This window comes from Dendropsophus ebraccatus, chromosome 7 (assembly GCF_027789765.1).
Source record: "Dendropsophus ebraccatus isolate aDenEbr1 chromosome 7, aDenEbr1.pat, whole genome shotgun sequence".
NCBI classification, from domain to species: Eukaryota; Metazoa; Chordata; class Amphibia; order Anura; family Hylidae; genus Dendropsophus; species Dendropsophus ebraccatus.
The window spans coordinates 77,374,233-77,397,665 of NC_091460.1; the positions used below are offsets into that span (position 1 = coordinate 77,374,233).

At 41.9% G+C, this 23,433-nt stretch overlaps 1 protein-coding gene across 2 annotated transcripts in view; it reads right to left on the bottom strand.

The window, feature by feature from the left end:
* The window catches only part of GALNT7 (polypeptide N-acetylgalactosaminyltransferase 7), a 158,439-nt gene that overhangs the window by 26,491 nt on the left and 108,515 nt on the right, over positions 1-23,433 (bottom strand). Inside the window, exons 3-6 of one of the 2 annotated variants that reach the window (XM_069977814.1) lie at positions 18,431-18,597; positions 9,503-9,633; positions 8,323-8,402; positions 3,755-3,937 (exon numbers count right to left, since the gene is read on the bottom strand). In XM_069977814.1, coding sequence (XP_069833915.1) covers positions 3,755-3,937; positions 8,323-8,402; positions 9,503-9,633; positions 18,431-18,597 — 561 coding nt within the window. Of the gene's footprint in view, positions 1-3,425; positions 3,609-3,754; positions 3,938-8,322; positions 8,403-9,502; positions 9,634-18,430; positions 18,598-23,433 lie in introns of both variants that reach the window. The other variant, XM_069977813.1, reaches the window with a different exon arrangement.

The window sequence follows — 23,433 nt, forward strand, 5'->3', positions numbered from 1 at the left end:
CACAGGAGAAGCCGAGGAGGAAAGTATGTCTCTTACCTTCCTCCTGGATTCCATTTCAGTACAGTTAGTACTGTGCTCCACGGTCCAGTAAGACCGTTCGGAGCACTGGGGCACCCAGTGGGGCCCTCCTTCGGCTAACTGCACCAGAAAGGCGCAGAGGAGTCATCTCCTGTGCAAAAGACAAATCCAACCTGCTGATATGTCCATCCTGCTGATAGTTCCCCTTTAAAGGATAAAGCATAGAAAGGTTTATAGCAACTTAGTGAACATCCCTGCATAAATAAGTGCATAAATAATGCTGGGAACTGTGGTATTTTACATTGGTAACCCAGCACAAAATAAGCACTAGAAAAGCAAAAAAAACAAGTTCTAAACAGAGCTGAGCAACATAATAATGAAAATGACTACTTTTGAGCTATAGCAGCTTTAATGGTAAGCATTCATTATTTGTATGTTTGAATAACCCTAATGTTTCATGACTTATGTTTATTTTCTAATAACGTGCAAAAAGAATTAGTATTCTATATTAGAGGTGGACTTTATGTTGATGATTCTATGTTAGTAAGTGGTTGAAGAACTCTGCCTTCTATGCTGACCTGTTCTGACACTTTTCATTAGAGCAATATGTAGAAAACCATCTATATTACAGCTCCTCTTTCTTTTGCACTACATTAACACTCACCTCCAGAATAGAATGGAAGAAAGAGCTTTGTATGATATCATAAAGGCATCAGATATGTGTTAGTAAAAGGCATAGGGGGTGAATGCCTAAACCAGTGCTTTATCTGCAGCAGAAAGCAGCTAAAAGTCACTGACTGAACATAACAAGGGGAGGTTAAAAGTTTTGTGCACACAGAATAAGAGGTAACAGTCCATGACTGGCAAAGAACACTGGCAGTGTATGCTGAGGGACTATTCACTGCTAGTAACTTTGTCAGTAATTGGGTCCCACTTAGCCAGAAGTAAATGCATATATCAGCATATGCATTAAAAAGTCATCATTACAGGTCACCAATAAGTTCAAGATACATCACAATACTGTATTATATCAGCAAATAGAAGCGATAGAAGGCATTCTACAGAATATGAACCCAAAAACTTTTACTTAATATCTATCTAGAACGTGGCTGATTTCCACTATTCCTACAAGTTACATTAGGTGGTAGGATATATGCTTTACAGACAAGCACATCATTAAACACTGGGGCAAACTTACTAATAGAAATGCACCAGATTGGGTGCACGTTCTGTACATCACATTTAGGCTATGTTCACACAACGTATATTTTTGTAAAACCACGTCCCATTATACAATGGCCGTGATTATTACAAAAATATACGTTACCTTTCTGTCTATGGGATCCCGATGCCGCAAACAACTGACATGTCATTTTTCTGCGGCCGCTATTCATTGAATAGCGGCCGTAGAAAACCATGTAAGTGCACACTATGGAGCGAGCGGATCCATCCGCTTGCTCCATAGCATGGTATAAAGTTCTGATGTGGGCGCACACGGATGCGCCGGATCAGAACACTGCAGGCCGAAGGATCATTTTTAGAGACCGGCCATTCCGTGACCCGGACGGTCTCTTAAGCTATGTGAACATAGCCTTATTATGTGTTGGAGACAGTTCTAACTCCAGCGCTCCCCCCATGTTTTATGCAAAGAGTGTAAAATATACAGTGGTGTTAGCTGCCCACAGCAACCAATCACAGCTCCGCTTTCAGCTCTGATAAAATGAAAGCTGAGCTGTGATTGGTTGTCATTAGCAGTTTACACTAGTGTATATTTTATACCCTTTGATAAATCTGGGCCCACATCTTTATTACATTTTTTTTGCTAAAAAAACAAACAAATAAATCAGAACAGCAACTTAGGCCCTTACAGAGAACCAGTGGACTAACCTTTATGTTTTGGCCTTTAATGGCTCCACTCACAGTCATGTTAAAGAAGAGTGCTGGCATTAGAAACTTGTTTTGTCTCCATATTGTGGAGGCAGCCATGCACTGCTAGTCCATGTGAGCTTAGTCAAAGGATGCAGCTTTGGAGGTGTGGCTTCAGCAAATAAGGGGGTGGCTTAAAATTTAACCAAAAATTGCACCAAAATTGTGTCAGAATAATCTTGTCTAAGCCTGAGAATTACAGTTTTAGTAAATCTGCCTCATTTTTTAATATTAAGATAACATTTGAATTTTAGTTTAACATCAAAGTGGATATACACTTAAGATCACCTTATAAAATGTTATAAAAACATCCAGAGAAGGACACCGGAGGGGGTTTGTAGCCAGACAACCTAAAAATTCCAAATCCAAATGTGGCGCTTGAAAATGAAGCCTTTTGTAATGTTTTACCTATGTGATATTTAAGAGGATGATCTTAGGTAGACTTCTACTTTAATGTAAGTCTTTTGGCCACTTCCGTGTTTGAAGTTATTTTTTTTTTCTATTCAGCAATCGCAATTTTCCACTATGGGTAACAGATGCTAGTTGACAATCACTACCATTGTAATGTCAAAAAAGTTGGGCATAAATGGTTTTCACACACCATTTGTTATGCTGGCCATATAGCTATTAGTCAAAAGATTGCCTCTTGCAATTGCTTATAGCTACTATTGAGCAACCCTACTAAACTGTTCAAGTTCGGCATCATTCTCTAAACTGAATCGCTTAGCATATGAGTCCCGGCAGCTGAAGAAGTTGGATGCTACCCTAGGGAGTTCAGGAAAACATGGATACAGCCGCTGGGAGTCTAATGCTGAGTGTTTAGGCTTGTAGAACGTTACCAAACTCAAACAGTTTGGCAAGTTCTCTTAATACTACTTATAGCTCAAGGAAACACATTATCAGGCATGTTGTCCAGTACTGCTTTTGATGGGCAATGTCTAGAACAACCAGCTGCCCCTATATAGATTAAATTGTGGTAACATTATGGTACCCATTATTTAATGTATATGGGCAGTTTTAGGCTTAGTTCACTCTATGTTTGAGACTTACATCAGATGCATGTGGTCTATATATACACCTCTCCAGTATTATATCACTTTACCCACAGGCTGTCATATATTTAAGAAGAAAAAAAGCATAAAAAAAAAGTATAAAAAATGAACACATATAGTAAAATAGAGATATAGGAGACCAATATAATGGAAAATGGCTGAGTGTAGAAATGCTTAAGACAAGGGAGTAACTCAGGAACACATTTAGCTTTTTTATGCTGTTAGTGATGGAAAATCAGCAGCAACAAGGATATCAGTCACATTCTAGACAAATATAAACTTAGGAATTTCAAAGTACAGGGACCGTAATAAAAGACCGGTGGCTAAGTGGGACTGTACAAGAAGGCTCAGAGATTAAACCAGACATGCTGTAACTTAATGTATCAGTACATTGTATGGAATGAAACCTGCAAGCTGTTTAGTGATTACCGATAAGGCTCAGTTTTTGTTTTTCTCATATCCTTTTCTTTTTTGGTCAAAGGCACACGCTTCCATAGCATACTCCAATCCCATGCTCCTCTAGCATACCCATCTTCATCACCTCCCCCTTGTGATAATAAATTGTAAGTGTTGCCATCTATGACATCTATCAGAGGCACAGTGCATGCGGTTCTGCGGAGTGGTGGTGATGCAGGATGAAGGATTGACACGAAGGACAAACATACGAACGGAACAAGATTGGCGGAGAAATGAGGGGAAAAAAACAGAAAAAATATTTAGACAAACATGAACATGAAAATGAAAATCACATTCTTTACCAATAAGGTTCAGTTCTATGCTTTCGTTTGGCCTTTTCTCTGTCGCTTAATGGAATTCGTTTCCATAGCATGCTCCAGTCCCAGGCCCCTCGAGCAAAACCATCACTATCGCCACCTTGCTGTGGCTCAATGGTATAAACATTGCCATCAATGTAATCTATTAGTGGGACAGTACAAGCAGTTCTGCCAGGATTCCAGGAGCGATAGCAAATTTACAACAAGAGAAGACACGCAAAATTAGAAATGTACAATCAATAAAGCAATATTATTAGACAATACCAAATGCTATGGAGAAACTAGCATATCAAGCTTAAATATTGGGTTGGCTACAAGTTAAGGGAGCCTGTGATTACTTTTATGCTGCTTAAACCAAGAGATATTGGCGCGCCCCCCTGGGGCTTTTCTCCGCTTCTCCTTACTTGACTAATAGGCATTGACCTTGTCGCTGGTGGAGCAGGCAGAACCAATGGGGACCACCACAATGACTCCTGGTTCAGACCACATCAAAATTTTAAAAAGACATAGTGCATATCATGCCCCAAAATTCAGCAAATCATATGCAATAAATCTGTTTACTTTTTTACTGTAACTGCTATAAAGGTAATCTATATACAATATAATGATATAAGAGAAAAAAAATCTACATAGAACATTTTGCAAATACAGTGGTACCTCGTACTATATCTGCCCTGAACTTAAAGGGAATCTGTCAGCTACAATTCACATCCCGAACTGCTGACACTGTTAGACAACTGTTAGGTAAAGGAGACAGATGGTACCTTTCATATAGCCACCTGTCCTTCCTGAACACAGGAAGTGCCAAGAGTCAAAGAGGCATTCCCAAGCTCCCAAGTAGACTTAGGTATGGGAGGTTGGAGTAAGGAGGCGTTATCGCTTGCTGCACTTCATGAGCTTGGGAAAGCCTCTTTGACTCTTCATACTATAGAATGAAAGCATTTATCTTTATCCTAAAATCACAGACATATATATGAAAGATACTGTGTGTCTCCTTGACCTTTCAGCTTTCTCACAGATTTCCTTTAAAATAATTCTGTTCTAAATTACTATAAAGAATTGGGTGTGACGGTCTCATTTATTTTACATGTATAGTACTGTACTGCAGTGATTACATTGTACATTTAATTTGTGGATGCTGGACTCAAACACATTTACATTACTTCTTATGGGAAAAAATTCTCAGTTCTCAAACTGCCCAGTACTCAACCAGCCTTCTGGAGCACACTGTGGTTGAGTACAGAGATACCACTGTATATTACATTTTCCACTAATCCTGAGTTACAATCTGTATCACAATTCAGAGCTGTAGTCACGGTTATAATGGTTAGTATTAGGGGCAGGCAATAAACAGTGTCTGAACGCCTATAATGTAGTGGGACAGTAAGTTATTTTCTGTACCAGGTTTCTATGGTGTAAAGACAACACTTTCCAGAAAGAAAATCATTAGAACAATAGTTTTCACTGACATTTGGTCATAAAAGAAACCTAGATTTTAGCTCTTAAACCTGGGGGAATTGTGAATACAGCTCTGGACTATAATACAGGCTGTAACTCAGGGTAAGTACAAGATGTGCATAGACACAAATTCAGAAACTTGCTCAGTTTTTAGGAAAAACAATTATATATGAAAGCTGAAAATGCTATTCAGATTAGGACATACACTATATATGACTGGGCCAATCTACAGCGTTACCTTATCTTAAAAATCAATACACTGCTCTAAATTATTAAAGTCTCTAGAAAAGCTGGAAGACCAAAATTGCCTATCTTACATCATCCAGATGAACCTGCCTCCTGACTGGTAACTGTGCCTAGCTCTGTGTAGAGGGAGGGATGGTTCTGCCGACATGTTCGACGTTTCAACATGTTGAAAAATCACGATCGGACCTCCCACAGCTCCCCGCGCCCATTCCCACTCGCTTCCTCCTCAATATCATGCTGTATAATATGGCCTTAAGTCTGTGACCGATAAAAACTTTTGAACTGTCACAGGTACATGACAGGGACACTTTCACTTTTTAATGCCCTCATATAAAAACTAGATTGGCAACAGATATCTAAATGGTTAGACAGAGGGCCTTTGACTTTATGGTGGGTGATATAATAGATCTGGTAAACAGAAGACTCCTATCGCATAAATAACTGCTTTATGTCCACTAACTGTGCTGCGTCTACAGGTCTCTCTTCATGTGTAAATGACAGGTGTGCTTTAAGAAATAATCTTTCAATGCAATGCAGATCCTTACAGCATAAACAGTGATTTTGAAGGCCTTTTGTTTAATCTAATGTTACAACCTGCATGGAAATTAACTTCTATACAAATTTCAGCAATGAATGCACGTTCAGCATAAATGGGAAAATGCAAAAGTAATCACAGCACATCCATGGAAATAGAACATTTTCCAAGAAATCTACAGCCCACACTGTAACAGTAATTAAATCTCGTATGCAAAAAATCTAAATTAAATTTCATAGCTAAAACAGAAATGCACCGGTTCCTATTCAGAGATTACCTTCATTTCATTTTTTATTTGACTCCCATTTAACTCTATTCTCCTTCAATGTGTAATATGTGAAGTTAAAAGCTTCCTTTGTGTCAGCCAGAATTTGGCACTAGAAGGACACCTATAGCTTATTTTAGGATTATCAGATGCACAGCAGATATTAACAGACCATGAAAGTCATGTAAGTAGAGAGGTCCACAGCAGCCCATAGGGGTGTTGCTTCCCTTGTCTAACCAGGGGCAGAGTTATCGAAAAAGATAAACTGTTCTTGTTGCCAATAGTCATCACAGCGCGACTTTTATTCTAAACTGCAAGGTCTTAAAATAGAAAACCTAACCATGCTCCTTTAGAAAACAATAATAGGAGCCCATTTTTTTTTTATTTCTTACAGGGGTATTTCTACAGTTTAAAAAAAACTGTACACAGACCAGTCAGTGTCCTCTGCCATAAGTGCTGTGATGGGACAGCATATATTATGCATGTGCAGCTGCAGCAAACAGTGGTCACTTCCTGCATGTATGGCTAATATCCCTTAGGACCAGCGATTGGATGCAGCATCATATCCGCAGTGCATGTGATGTCATCGTAGGCCTGCAGGCGATAACTCTTCCTGTTCGTATGGCTTAAGACCAATGACTGGTTGCAGCATTGTAGAATTGGCGCTCTTCTGAGCCTGATTTATCATGATTTAAGCCTGCTAGCAGGCGTAAATCATGTAAAAAATTTACACCTGCTCCGGAGCAGGTGTAGACCTCTGCGTCTGCTGTGCAGTGGGCCTAAATGCCCTATTCCACTGGCTGCTCGCTCGCTTGCTCCTCGTTCCCCACTTGCTGCCGCCGCTATTCAACGCGGCGGCAGCGAGCGGGTGAGTGCGGGAGGGGCGTCTGGGAGCTGCGGGGGGGGGGCTGCCCGGGTGATGGCTGATCGTCCGGGCAGCCCATAGGCTTGTTGAAAAACAAGCGACTGCAACGATCAGCCGACATGAACGATGTCGGCTGATCGTTGCACTCTATTCCACGGGAGGATTATCGTCCGTAGCGGCCGATATCGGCCGAATACGGACGATAATCGTTCCGTGGAATAGGGCCTTAAGGACCCTATAACTACGGTCACATTTCTGAGTGAATATATGAATATTTTAGCTGTAGCTGATAATCATGAATCATGCTGAATTCCTGATCCTTGACACTGACCCACTTCCCTAGCACAGGACATCAGAAGAATGAGCAGAAAGGTATTTGCCTGTCAATTTGGTGGCGAAATTAGCCTGTACTACAGAGCTAGAAAGATGTATAAGTAAAGTCTGTTGAAATTTCCAAGGATCACCCAATACAAAGTGTGTATACACAGTAAACAGTTTCCCAAAATGCTAAAGCTTTTTACATACAGTGTGTGCCCCTCAGAGACTTATATTTAGCCAAGCATGCATTTTTATCTAGGGACAGTCAAGCTATACTCAGTGAACTACTTGTATATAGCAAGTCCGCAGAAACCTGCTGTATTGAACACCATATATATTGACTCACTATAACAATATTCAGCAGCACATGCTATGCATTAAAAATTGTCAGCCCTGTAATGAACCCCCTCTCTTGTAAAGTGTTAGGGCCTTAATAAATTATAGATCAAATATAGATCTAAATTATATAATCTAATAGATTATAGTGTGAAAAATCATTATATTGTTTGAATTTAAGCTATAATCTTTCCGTGTGTATGCAGGCAATGATCAAACGACTAATGAAAATTACACATCGTTAGTTTGTGATTACGACTTTCGTATACTAGAGTACGTGAACAATCATAATTACGATCATAATTGCGATCACAACCAACGACAATCGGTCCTTGAATTATGGTGAATGATTTCAGGTCATTCCCAAAAGCACTTGTTTGCAATGGTTTATTGTTAATCAGAGAAAAGGAAAATCACTTTGTCTAATAAGGACCCTACCCCCTCAAGTCTGCAACATGACCATTGCCAGTAATTACAATAAAATTGTTAGAACACATTCAGAGAATACCTTTGCAGACTGTATACGTTACCTGTCATTGGCTATGGGTGCTACTAAAGGAGCATACCAATTGATCCCCACTTCACAGTGTGCATCTAGGTAAATTAAAACCTACAAAAAATTACACATAAGAAAAATATTTTACAGCACTGTTAAGAAAAAAAACCATTTAACAAAAAAAAAACCTCAAAACAAAACATATATCAGACGTAATACCAGGCCATTTCACAGCAGACAGATATATTCTATAGTACTACAATAATTTATTTTTGTATTGAATTGCATGGTAAATAAGTAGAGACACTTGCATGTATCATAAGTGTGATGAGAACTCTTACAAACCATATGGCTACACAGGCTGCCTACTGAGAAAAGGGAAGTAGTGCTTTCATGTGACTAGACGCAAGACATTTATGATACTAGATGAGGGAGATGTGCTTTGAAGTCTGAAGCTATTTCCTTTCAATCTAACTTCAGGTGTCAGCAAAGCTTCTATTAGTGACATTGGTATGGTAGAGTTGACCAGCATGGTGCATGGTCACCAATGCATCACACTATACTAACACAGTAAAGAGCTCTTTGCTGAAAAACCATCATCTTTAAAGCACAACAAAGATGACCTCTAGATCCACGTTCACCAAGCACAATGTAGCGGTGGCCAGAGAAACAATTTCATCTGCACATGTTATTGTATACAGTAAGAAATACTCTGTTAGGCTGGGTTCACACTACTTTTTCTTTATCCGTTTTCTTTATCCGTTTTTTTTTTGTAAAAAACAGATGGAAAAAAAACGGATGCATGTGTGCGCATCCGTTTTGGTCAGTTTTTCCATTGAATTCCATTATTAAAAAAAGGATCAAAATGGATACTTTTTTTTAATGGACACAAAAATGAGGTCAACTAAGTTTTTGTGTAGGTTAAAAGAAACGGATAAGTTTTGATCTTTTTTTCTAATGGAATTCAATAGAAAAACGGATCAAAATAGAAGAACACAAATGCATCAGTTTTTTTGCAAAAAAAAAAAAAAAAACGGATGAAAAAAACGCAGTGTGAACCCAGCCTTAATTGTATCTGCCAGCAAGAGCCAAAAGCAGAATCACCAAGAGCAGCTCTCTAGTAACATGGCTGTGGCTAGTACTATGACCCAGCAGCCCATATCGCAGTGTACATGGCGTGACAATCTATCACAGGATAAAATATTACTACTTACTTGTCCTAGTTTAGCTTTATAGGCACCAATGCTTCTTGCTTGTATAAGTCCCTCTCTACGTTCATTCCGAAATACCTTTACCAGACCATTCCACTGCTTGATATAATCGTCCAGCCTTCCCTTTAAATGTTCTAGAAGAAATAAGCAGAATCATAGCAATGTCTTTCTATGGTGCAGTTCCCTGAATTCTGAAGAATGATATCCTGGTCTGTTGGCAGGAGAGTCACAGGCATAGCTACTGGCACATGGCGGGCACATTAATGCTTGACTGCATTTCATCCGCGATGCTATTTGCACAAAACACTGATAACATTGTGTGTCTGATGGCTTATTCCTAGATGCAATGAGAATTTACATAATCCTCACATGATGGTTTAATAGCAATTGACAACTGTGATAATTTCACATGTGATATGCTGTGCGTGCATTGACTGAGATAGTAAATGGTTGAATAGTTAAAAGATGTGCACAAATTCACAGCCATTTTTGTCCCAATAAATATAACATCTAGCAACTCTGCATTAAGTTTTAATTAAAATATTGGATCTACGGCTTCTATGCAGGTTACACTTCACCATGGTAACAGACTGTAAACACATCCTGCGTAGTGTAATCCTGCAGTCTATCAGTCTCATACTTTCTTCCATTTCCCCCTTCTTTATGCTAGCACACAGGAGCACAGAACAGGTAGAAGGGAATTTAATTGCTGCAGCAGAGTACAGAGAGTCTGTTTGCCGTCTGTTACCATGGGGACACAGTCTGCATATTGGTTGTACAAACAAAACAATAAGGCACTGTTAATTATCACCTATTGCAAAGTCACTTCACCTGTCACATTAGATGCATTGAAATATTAAAAAAGTTTTTTGTGAATATGCCTTTGGATAGGCCATCAATATCAGACTGGTGGCAGATCAACTTCCAGCACTCGAATGGGTCACATTGCTGATACTCTAGCAAGAAAAACTGCAATACCAGGTACAGCCACTTCCAAATGTATGGAGCTGTGCCAGGCAAGGCAAGGAGACCACAGCACTTGCATAAGGGTCATCGCCCCTTTAAGGAGTTATCCAGCGCTACAATAACATGGCCACTTTTCCCCTCTTGTCTCCAGATTGGGTGGGGTTTCAAACTCCGTTCCATTGAAGTAAATGGAGCTTAATTGCAAACCACACCTGAACTGGAGACAAGAGAGGGGAAAAGTTGCCATGTTTTTGTAGCGCTGGATAACCCCTTTAAGTAAGTTTAGCTGGGATTTAGTTGGATCCCCACGGATCCTATGTTTTTTTTTAATCAAGAAGATCTTTATTAAGGTTTTTTCAGTTTTAGACAGACAACAACAGCAGGGGTGGAGAACAGACACAGAGTCCACCCCCGGAAGAGACCACATACACAAATAAACAAATAAAACAAGAACAAAGAACCGTTTGGCAATGTCCCATACAGTGCATCATAAAGTCCATCCTTTAAAAAAGGAGCATCACGAGGAAAGAACGTGGTCGTAATTGGCCTCCATAACTGTGGATGCAGATTAGTCTAATGCTCAGCCATCTAACAATCAACAGAGACAGTTCACCTGCCCAATGTTACTCCATCCGGAGGCGAGGGCGGGGCCCTGCCCCTAGTAAGCGATGCAGGCGCTAGTCCTGGCGTATCAAGCCACCGTGCCCAGATCTTTTCAAATTTCTTCAGAGCTTCCCTTTTCTCATAAGCATATTTCTCATTGGCTATGAGCCAATTTACCTTAGCTATAAATGAGGATAGAGTTGGGGGAGTCTGGTATAGCCAGGATGGGCTATCAACTTCCTGGCCATATAGAGCATACGGGCTACGGCTAGTTTCTCAGAAGCTGTAAGGACAATGTCTTCGACATAGCCCAAGATACAAACCAGGGGGGATTGCTCTATCTGAATAGTGAACACCTTCTGAATGGTAGAGGCGACCTCTCGCCAGTATCTAGTCAATTTAGGACATCGCCAAAACATATGCAGGAGCCCCCCCTCATCCCTCCGACATCTTCCTTAAACAGGAAGGCAGGGGTCCTATAGACACGGTGCAATAAATATAACTGCGATAAGCGATGCTGCTCACCCACAGACAACTGGGGGGTCATTCTCAAAACCTCCTTTCAGAGATCATCCCTAACGGGCCCAAATTAGCCTCCCATTTTTCTTTTATAGTTAGAGGATGTTGTTCTAAGAATTTTTTATGGATATGAAGGTATAAAATAGAAATGAGACCTGAAGCTGACTTAGAGGTGCCAAAAATATGTAGGGGTGGAACAGGAACCCGTTCCCGTGTGAGAACTTCCCCCTCCCCCTCACAAGCGTGGCGCAACTGTAAGTATTTGTAGAACTGGGTTCTTGGTATAGGGTATTCCTCTCCCAATTGCTGAAAACTCTTCAACTGCCCGTTGTTATACAGCTGTCCCACTCTCCGGAGGCCCCAAGATTTCCACTGGGAGAAACCTTCCAGGAAGAAAAGCTCTCCCAGCCAATACATATCCCGGATCTTCCACCAAACCCTGTGATATAGATGTAGAGTGGGGTGGCCCGCCGCAGCGGTAGAAAATCTCTTTGCCTCTAAGACCTCAAATAGCCGAGGGGATCTAAAGTGTAGTTGTAGCAATATTGCCGTAGGGTCTGAAATGGTATCAGTTCCCCATCCTAGAAGATGTTGAAGCTGAGAGGCCAAGAAATATATCACCGCGTTGGGTACCGCTAAGCCTCCCGCTTTTTTTGCCTTCTGTAGAGTCTCCAGTTTAATACGGGGGTGCTGGGAGCCCCATATCAGATCCCGGAACAAACTATGTACCTTATGAAAAAAATTGCAGGGGAACCCATAGGGGGGAAGTTGTGAAGCACCACGGATCCCATGTTGATGGTCTATCCTAGATCATCATAATAAAAGTTACTTTCTTGTAAAAAAAGCACCACCCCTTTCCCAGGTTGTGTGTGGTATTGCTGTTTAGCTTCATTCACTTAAAGGGGAAGTCCGGGAAAAATAATTTTAAGATATGTTATTGCCCAACAAAAGTTATGAAAATTACTAATAGACACTATTTTATGGGAAACACACCTATAGTGCATTTTTCCTGCACTTACTACAGCATGATGTGTTCAGGTGTCTGTAAAGTTGGTGATGTCACGTCACATAAACTGCCGACATCCGCAGCAACGGTGGGACAGACTGGACCAGCAGGAGTGGGCAGTTTATGTCATGTGACATCACCAACTTTACGGAGACCTGAATATGCAATGCTGTAGTAAGTGCAGGAAATATGCACTATAGGTGCGTTTCCCATAATAAGTGTCTATTAGTAATTTTCATGACTTTTGGAATCGACCTACAAAACCACACCAAACTGAGGACAGGAGTGGTCCGGTTTCTAGAAGACAGAAGTCATGCTATTCTAAGCCTGGATAAACCCTTTGAAGGGGTATTCCCCCCCAAATTATTTTTGCATTAATACGTTGCCCACCCGTAGCTTTCCATCTTTCCAATATAAAGTTATTATGGATTCTGCACAGTTTTGCTGTTATCCAGGTGTATTCACCCCCACCGAATGCATAGAATCATAAAACCTCAGTCCAACCCGACACGCTCCCTGCTCCTGGCCCGCACCCTCCGAGACGGCATCACGTGTCCTCCTTCTCTTCAATGGGCCAGGTTAGCACTACTAACCCGGCTCATTGAAGTGAGGGAGAACAGTGAGACGCTGACTGCTGCTGCAGCTGATCACAGTCTCCCTATCTGCCTCCCCTCCACAGAGTGTGCTCGCCCTCGCCCGCCCTGCACCCTGTATCCCCCACCCGAAGCGTACCCACTCTCTTCTCACCTGGTGGCCGCTCCTGTGAGGGCAGCCCCCCCTCCCCTTAGTACAGCAGGTGCCCCCCCCCAATCCCCCCCCCCCCCGGTGGCCGTTCGATATCAGCCCCCTCACCTTCCCCCCTCAGACCCGATGGCCGACAACCCCCCCCCCCCACACACACACACACCTGACTGGGTGGCCGTCCGGCCGCCTCCTGCGGCACCCCTGTACCCCCCACCCCGCGTCTGACGTTTGGTTGCGGCACCAATTCCCCCCTCCCGCATCTGACCCGGCATCTTACCGGGTGCCCTGGGTGTCCGTTCGGATGGCTCCCGCGGCTCCCCCACCACCACCATCCGACCCAGTGGCCGTCCGGCCGCCTTCCATGGCAGCCCCGTACCCCCGTTCCGCATCCGATCACGCCAACAACAGTGCCGCCCCCCCCCCCCCCCCCCCCCCGCATCTGACCGGGTGCCCTCCCATGGCATCTGATTGCGGCAACCCACTGACACCCGTCGCCTCCCCGTATCTGACACAGTGGCCGCCCGCAGCACCACAACCGCTCACCTGGGCACACTCTGCAAACTCACTCAGCTCTGCTACTCACCATCTCAGCACAGCTACTTCACCATCTCAGCACAGCTACTTCACCATCTCAGCACAGCTACTTCACCATCTCAGCACAGCTACTTCACCATCATCAGGCAGAAGCATTGCATGATGGGAAATGTAGTTTCTTATCTTGATTATAGACCATCTTTTAGAAAAATGTGTAACTCACGAACGGCAGCAGCTAGAAAGATGGGAGATGGCTCAAAATACTCAGGGGGACTTGGCGAGTAAGGCCAGCTAGGTTTGGGAGCATTACATTTTTTTAGCTCTTGGGGGGGAATACCCCTTTAATCATTCACAGTAGGGCTGGGCGATATGGCCAAAAAATAAAGCTGGGTTCACACTACGTATATTTCAGTCAGTATTGTGGTCCTCATATTGCAACCAAAACAAGGAGTGGATTAAAAACACAGAAAGAATCTGTTCACACAATGTTGAAATTGAGTGGATGGCCGCCATATAACAGTAAAGAACTGCTATTATTTCAATATAACAGCCATTGTTTTAAAATAACAGCAAATATTTGCCATTAAATGGCAGCCATCCACTCAATTTCAACATTGTGTGAACAGATCCTTTCTGTGTTTTCAATCCACTCCTGGTTTTGGTTGCAATATGAGGACCACAATACCAATACTGACAGAAATATACGTAGTGTGAACCCAGCCTAAATCTTGATTTTTTTTAATTTTTTTTGCTAATTATGATGGGTGTAGTAGCAGAGGCTTGGTGGATGAGGGGTGTAGTAATTGTAGAGGTATAGAAGATGAGGAGTGTAGTTGTACATAAGGGGAGTAGCAGTAGTGGGAGTATTAGTATCAGGAGTGGGAGTAGTAGTAGCATTATAGGGGCACTCTTCTTTATTTTATGGGGTCTCTTCAGTATAAGGGCTCCTCTCTATGTTATGGGAGCACTTTTCAGTATAGGGGCACTGCTCTCTGTTATGGGGACACTCCTCAGTATGGGGGCAACTATATTATGAGGGAACTCTTCAGTATGGGGGCTCCTCATTATGTTATAGTGTCTCTCTTCAGTATGGGGGCTACTATAGTGAATTGATCTATGCGATGTCCCCCACAGTCCCCTGACAAACGGTGCTGTGACATCAGCACTGCCCTTTACACCTGTCAGCTGAGCCCTCCTCACACATACCACATCATGGCAGCACTGCTCCCGGCCAAGCCCCTTCCCCTAATTCTCACCATCTTGCTGCCTGCTCTGTGGAGCGCCTCTACCCATGCTAAGGCCTTTGTCCCTGCCCAGTCGTGGTTCAGTGACCGGACTAGCGGTAATCTCGTGAGTGGGGGCAGTCGGCCCAGCAGGCGGCACGCTGACCTTCAGGAGGAGCAGCTTGCTGTTCCTGGCTCTGTTCAAACTGGAGGCTGCCAGTAACCGCACACGCAGGCTCTGCGCGCCACTGCTCCCCCTGCAGGTCACAGCGCATTTTTTTTTCTTTGAAAATCGAATTTACAATTTTCAAACAAATTTAAATCGATTCTAGAATTCTAGGCGAATTATTTCAATTAACTTGATTAATCGCCCAGCCCTAATTCACAGTAGTTAAGACTATGTTGTACTGCAAGGAAAAGAAGCTAAATGTTATCCACATGTCCCAAACAAGCCTTAAAGGGGTAGTGCGGCAGTAAAAAATTATTCACAGAATAACAGACATTACAAAGTTATACAACTTTGTAATGTATGTTATGTCTGTGAATGGCCCCCTTCCCCATGTCCCACCACCCCCACCCGTGTACCCAGAAGTGTAGTGCATTATACATACCTGATCCGTGCCGACACGCGTCTGCCATCTTGTGCCAAACGTCATCTTCGGCCGGCCGGCCCGAACACCTTCGATCTTCCCGAGTGCCGGCCGCGTCATCAGCTGCTCAGCCGCGATTGGCTGAGCATAACTGTGCTCGGCCAATCGTGGCTCAGTGGCTGATGACGCGACCGGCACTCGGGAAGATCGGAGGTGTTCGGGCCGGCCGGCCGAAGATGACGTTTGGCACAAGATGGCGGACGCGTGTCGGCACGGATCAGGTATGTATAATGCACTACACTTCCGGGTACACGGGTGGGGGTGGTGGGACACGGGGAAGGGGGCCATTCACAGACATAACATACATTACAAAGTTGTATAACTTTGTAAAGTGTGTTATTCTGTGAATAATTTTTTACCGCCGCACTACCCCTTTAACTTCTGAGAATGAAATAATTGTTGTTATAAAAGAAGAGAAGGTGGGAGCTACTACAAGTCTCTAAATGGGATGCTGCCAATGTCCTTAAACCAGAACATATACCAAACAAGACAGAAAGACAAAGAATGGCGCACCCGCAATGTAATAATGAATAAATCTGATATCTTTATTTTCAAAACACATAAACAAAACAGCAAATGGACATACACTTAAAAACACCTAAAAACCCAATCCGGGTAAACCATCACAGGGAATACTCGTAATAATATAAGTTTCCCTCTAGCCGCAGCCCCAGTGGCAAATAAATATCAGGCCCTGTATCCTGTCTAAACAATAGAATCGGAGACCCTGACTATTCAAAGTGCATATATCCTAAAGTGCACGTGCTCACAAAGATAACATGAACTAATTCATAAACAAATAAACTATCATATATGGAGTATCAAATACTGAAAATCATGAAAATCCCCCCCCCAAGAAAGTGACCAAGTGCATGAACTATCCTATCATTTCAAAAAGTCAGGGTCAAAGCCATACAGAAAAATCCCATATCACCCAGGGCTCTGAGATGGGGCTCCGGTCTGTAACCCTACGCGTATCGTCACCTCACGTGACTTCGTCAGGGGTAATGGTTCAACATTCAATACATCATTTTATACCCATTTGCCCAAAAAAACCTTTAATAAAATTACATACAGGTGTCCATTACCATGTCCACTGAGGGAGAGCGTCCACCGGCCCCCATCATGGCGGATAGCGGCGTGCGTATCACACGGTGCGCATGACCGGAAGTGCGTTCCACCACGTTATCTCCGGAACTCAACTTTGCGTTCCATCCGGAATCACATGTCTGCACATGTGTTCACCGTATAGTGGTCATGTGATTTGGTGGAACGCATGTGCAGACATGTGATTCCGGATGGAACGCAAAGTTGAGTTCCGGAGATAACGTGGTGGAACGCACTTCCGGTCATGCGCACCGTGTGATACGCACGCCGCTATCCGCCATGATGGGGGCCGGTGGACGCTCTCCCTCAGTGGACATGGTAATGGACACCTGTATGTAATTTTATTAAAGGTTTTTTTTGGGCAAATGGGTATAAAATGATGTATTGAATGTTGAACCATTACCCCTGACGAAGTCACGTGAGGTGACGATACGCGTAGGGTTACAGACCGGAGCCCCATCTCAGAGCCCTGGGTGATATGTGATTTTTCTGTATGGCTTTGACCCTGACTTTTTGAAATGATAGGATAGTTCATGCACTTGGTCACTTTCTTGGGGGGGGGGGATTTTCATGATTTTCAGTATTTGATACTCCATATATGATAGTTTATTTGTTTATGAATTAGTTCATGTTATCTTTGTGAGCACGTGCACTTTAGGATATATGCACTTTGAATAGTCAGGGTCTCCGATTCTATTGTTTAGACAGGATACAGGGCCTGATATTTATTTGCCACTGGGGCTGCGGCTAGAGGGAAACTTATATTATTACGAGTATTCCCTGTGATGGTTTACCCGGATTGGGTTTTTAGGTGTTTTTAAGTGTATGTCCATTTGCTGTTTTGTTTATGTGTTTTGAAAATAAAGATATCAGATTTATTCATTATTACATTGCGGGTGCGCCATTCTTTGTCTTTCTGTCTTGTTTGGTATATGAAATAATTGTTGTGTCACAATAAAGCCTAAAAAGTGAAAGGAACTTTCAAAAGTTTGTCAACCTCACTACCAGCAACTGAGAGCAACACTAAACGGCCAGCATGACATCTGGCTTCTGTGGTAAGAAGGCATCAAACCACAAGATGTAAGCAGGGCCTGAACAACACAGGCGACAAATTCAGCAGCAACTTGCTCAGGCAAATGTCTTAAGGTTAGCAAATGGTAAAAAAAACAATGCATGGAATTTTTATTTTAGGGTGCGTTCACACGTACAGGATTCACAGCAGATTTAATGCTGTGTTTAAAGATTTAAATCAAATCTGCTGCAGGTCCGCATCATCAAATCCGCTGCGATACGGTACGTGCGAAGCTACCCTTAAAGAGAAAGTTTGAGGTGTATAAAAATCACACTTTTGTTTTTTAATCTGTCATTTTACAAATACTGTTTAAGCCATTTTGTTCTGGTAACGCAATACTATCATATGTAAACAGCACAGACATAGGTAAAGTTTGTTTCTATGGTGTCTCATGTCGCAGCCATGTTATGAGCTCAGGGCCCGCGACGGCACCATAGAAATCAGATTGTCAGTGGATTGTTAGGAGATTTTCTTGCACCATGCCATCAGCTTTAGACCAGACCTCACCTTTGTTACTATAGTCATCAATCATGACAATCTCGGCCAGGTATCTTCTAGGGGTCCTCTTGATAACACTGTGGACAGTCCTCATAAGTGTTGACCAGCCTTCATTATGAAAAACAATGATCACACTGGATGTGAGCAAGTTCTCATCATAATTCCAGTACTTGCACCTAGAAAGCAAAGTTACTACAGTTATTAACAGTGAAATGGTCTGTGATAATAATAAAAAAAACAGAATCACAAGAAAAAAACAGAATCACAAGAAAAAAACAGAATCACAAAAAAAAATAAAATAAATCTAGTTCTTCTGCAGCCGACACAATGTATAAAGCCAGCCATAAACAAAAGGTAGCTGTGGGCAGACAATCACTCAGCTGACTGCTTTTAGCCCAACTACTCCATGGAGATGCATGTTCATCTTGGCCTGTTGTTATTACATTAGGGGAAAGAAGATATGCAGCTGCCAGACAACTCTGGCGTCGCTTATCTATCAGGGAATCAAAGTCCTGACAGGTTAGGATCCATGGGGATTAATAATAGGAAAAGACTGGACATCCTGCAATACATCAGATACTAGATTGCTACATGATTTATTAAACTTCATTTTGTTTACCACCACGGCTTTTTACACAATATTATTCTGTATTTAAACACGGTTGTCAGCTTTTTGTTCCCACATAATTTGCACGTTTTCTAAATAAAGAATATTTCTATGTATCTGAATGTGGTAGAAGGATAAAGGATTATCTCAGAAATGGTAACATGGAAGTACAGAGAACACAGATAAAGAAAAAACTATACTCTCACAGCGACAAAATGATTAGAGTACTGCCGAGCGGAGACCCTCCTAATAGAGCCGGGAGAGCAGAGAGCACACAATTATCTCGCCTGCACACTCTCTTACGGTTTCCACTCAAAGGCTTCTTCTCTCATTCAGTGCATTAAAGGAAAACTTTTAACTCCTATATGAAAGAGTAAATATAAAAAGTTCCCTGTAGATTAAGTGTAGCATATTACAGATGTGTAAGTGCCAGCAATCTTTATCCACGCTGTTTGTCAGGCCTGAATTGCCTCCTGGTTTTGTCCTCTGTGCCCTTCCCAATAGGACATTTGCAGTCATTTATGGTCTTGAACGGTGTAGATCAAAGCTAGATTGCTGCGAGTTACTGCATGTGTCCTCTGACGCTCAATAAGATACTGTCCTTCAACACTGCTGTCTACCAGCTTCTTCTTGAAGAGATGTGAATAAGTGGATCTTTATCTTAAAACCTAATAGAGGAGGCCTCGTGACATTGCACTTGTAGGTGCCAAGTTGCTTACTGACATACAATATATTTTCTTAAAGGTAATGTGTCATCAGACCAATTGAATAGATAAAATTTTTACGGTAAAACATTTTTTTTAAGCATGTTTAGTGAGTTTTCTAGATTTTTATAAAATCATCCAGAAATCTTTTCTGTCTGGCCACTAAGCTCAATAATAATAAGCTGATACTTTCTGATGCTTTTCAGCACTTTAGTCTTCACCATTACATGAAGGAAAACAATCGGAGATAAAATTAGGCTGGGCTCACACTACATTTTTTCTCTTCCGTTTTTGCAAAAAACGGATGAAAAAATGGATGGAAAAACAGAGGATCCGTTTTTTCCATTTACTTCCATTAAAAAAAGAAACAGATCAAACTGCATCCATTTCTTTTAACTTACAAAGAGTTTTGATGCTCATTTTGTCTCATGGGATAAACAGCCTTGGCCATGAAGCATGTCTAGAAAAGTTTTCCATTGGAGCATGCCTAGAAAAGATTTCCATTGAAGTCAATAAGTACCCTCCATTTTATTCTTCCCTAAGTCCATGTAGCTGCTGTAAAGTGTATCCTCCCCCACCGCAGATGCTGCAGTCAATAGCAACAGTGGCATTGAGGTGGCTATTTGTCAAGTGCTGCTTCTATCAAAGCCGCGATTAGCACCCCAGTAATGCATCTACTGATGGCCATATTTCTGTATTTCTATTGGTGACAGATATTGGATTTGGCCATATTTGATGTGTTGAATTTCGGAAGGGTGGCCAATAGCATTCAGGACATCCAGATGGAATTATGCCAATCACATTTAAGGTATCATAAAATATTCACATCCAACCAATGCAGTAACCCTATAATGCAACACGTTTGTTATTACCAGCACTGACACCATGATAGATTTCTGTAAGCAGGAAAGGGGAGTTGCATTCCAGAACAATGAACACTAGGATCAGAGAGTCAGATACCACACAAAAGAAGCACATGTGAGCCCCTTCCCGGGAGCATCGTGTTCTACTTTGTAGTAATTATATATATATATATATATATATATATATTTTTTTTTTTTTTTTTTTTTTTTTTTCCAGGTCTGCTGTATATGTATACAGAAAATATACATGTGTGTGACTGCATAGTAAAGCCAGGTTCAGCACTGGTATAATACATTGGCATTTGTTGCTCAGTGACATTTAGTGAGCCATAAAGTGCATATCAAATGACTGCAAAATACAAAAATAACCCCACACAGCACAGCGAAAATATGAAGTCAATGAACAGCAACAGCAAATGTATCACAGTAAGAGCAAAACTGCATATAAATAACCCTAGATTCAGGAAAACATTGCTTGTAATCACACCGAGGCCACTACAACTGAGAACAGTGACTCAAAGCATTCGTGCACATTGCAAATACTCTGACAAAGACCAGAAAACATCTGCTCTCCATTGTATTTCTAAGGAGGGAGGAGGGGCGCGTAGAGGAAGCTGACAGCCAATGCCTTGAAGAAAAGAGAGAAGGAAAAAAAAGCCGATACAGAGGGAAGAAAGACAGCAACAAATGTTTGATTCTAATAGCAGCCATAAAAGCAGCCCCTTGAAAATTAATCTGGCAGAAACGCCTGGTATCTGGAAGCATCTGAATGCAATCTATTAGCCTGTTTTAAACTCAATGACTCTTGAGCTGGCTTTTAGTAGCCATAATGCAAACTAGGAGCACATCCCATCGCATTACATGTACTCCAGTGTTACAGATCCTGAAGGGACAAGCCCTTACAAAATGCAAATTAAATGGCAGAAAAATGTTCTGCATTTCCCAGTAGAACCTAAATGTGTCTGTAACGCACATGACAGATCCCGGCACAGTCTAGGCTCCTTTCTCTGCTTTTATGTCATCTAAAATTCAGTAGAGAGAGAATCAGCGGATGATTCTCAGAGTCAAAGAAAACCCTTACATGTGCTGAAAAATAAAGATGAGGCTTAAAACACTATTTTATGTATTATATAGCAGCATACATTGCAATAACATGCCTAACTGTCTAGCCGCTGACAACTCAACCATATTTCAACTAACTGTACCCGCTTGACCTTTCTAACTTAAAGGGATATTTCCATTTCAAATACATCCTTTTAGCAAACTTCCTTCCTTCTTCTGATATGCTTCAATTGTTGACAGTTTATTGTCAAGGTTACCGACCACCACTCTGCTCCAAAAGCAGCGGTCAGACTGATAGAGCTGTCAAAAATGGGAAGGACAGAATGGGCATATCAGGGTAAGAAAAAAAAGTTTGATAAATGAATGTATTCACAAAATATTAAACTTGATGAACCCTATGACATTAACTATATTAGTTGAAAAGAATAGCAAAACAAAAAAAACCCACAAAAGAATGCCAAAATAAGCCCCCAACAACATGGTAAGTTCACAACACTAAGCATCGGCCTCTCTGTGTGTCTATGACACTATTGCTAAATAGACAACCACAGCAAGATATTTCTATAAAAATGTTATTCCAGGCAGCGCGTAGAGGGAATGCATTTTTTCACAGCAGAGTTTACAAGCCGATTTCTCTGCACACACATATACATACATTAGGCTCAGTTTCATGACTAGCATTTTCCAGTAAGTCTGTAGCATACAGTAGGTTACAGGGGTGTTCAGAGAAAATACAAGCAAATGCTGTATGGAAAGTATAAATTCTATGTAAGTTATGTCATTAGATTACCAGGTAAGATTACTGTCCATTAGACTACCAGATTAGATTACCAGGTAAGAATACTGTCCATTAGATTACCAGGTTCCATTACTGTCCATTAGATTACCAGGTTAGATTAGGACCAGTTAACACTAGGTAAAAGCGGCGGAATTCTGAGCCCCCTGCAGCGGAATCTCGTGTGCCTCAGTGTCACACTGTCTCTATGGCATGGTTCACGCGCCTCCGCTTCAGTCGCTCTCCGCTCAATTGACAATTGACAAGTCAATTCTTTGAGAGGAGAGTGGCAGGAGCAGAGGCTCGCAAGCCATCCCATAGAGACACTGAGACAGGCGGGATTCCGCCGCTTTTACTCAGTGTGAACATACCCTTACTGTCCATTAGATTATCGGGTAAGATTACTGTCCATTAGACTACCCAGTTAGATTATTGGAAACAAATTACTGATCTCAGGGGACCAGCCAACGATAACACTGTTGGCTGCCGGTTGAAGGGCTCAATGCAGTGAAATCCTAGGTGCATTGCTCCCTAGGAAACACAAACATGCAAAAAAAAAAAAAAAAAGAGCCCGTGGAGCCTCATTTAAGACTCTCAAAACAAGGGACTAGCCAGATATCCCTCCAGGAAGGGCCCAGCCAAGGGGTGGCTCCTTCAGGGTAACCACCAAAAACCACCATATTAAGTGGCCCTATAAGTCAATGTAATGACAAGAGAAAAACAAAGGATAGGTATTCATTCACAGACAGCTGTTTCGGGGTATTGCCTCTCATTAATGGGAAGCAGAATTCTAGCTAAGTGGGAGCAATGCCTAGTAAAGCCATACTGCTTTTTGCATACTCAGGTTAGAATACTGTCCATTGGACTATAAAATTAGATTACAATCCATAGTGGTGCGTTTACACGAAACGATAATTGGCCCGATCGTACGATTAACGATGTCGGAGTAACGATTTTTTTTTCATAACGATCAGCGTTTATACGGTACAATATATCGTACG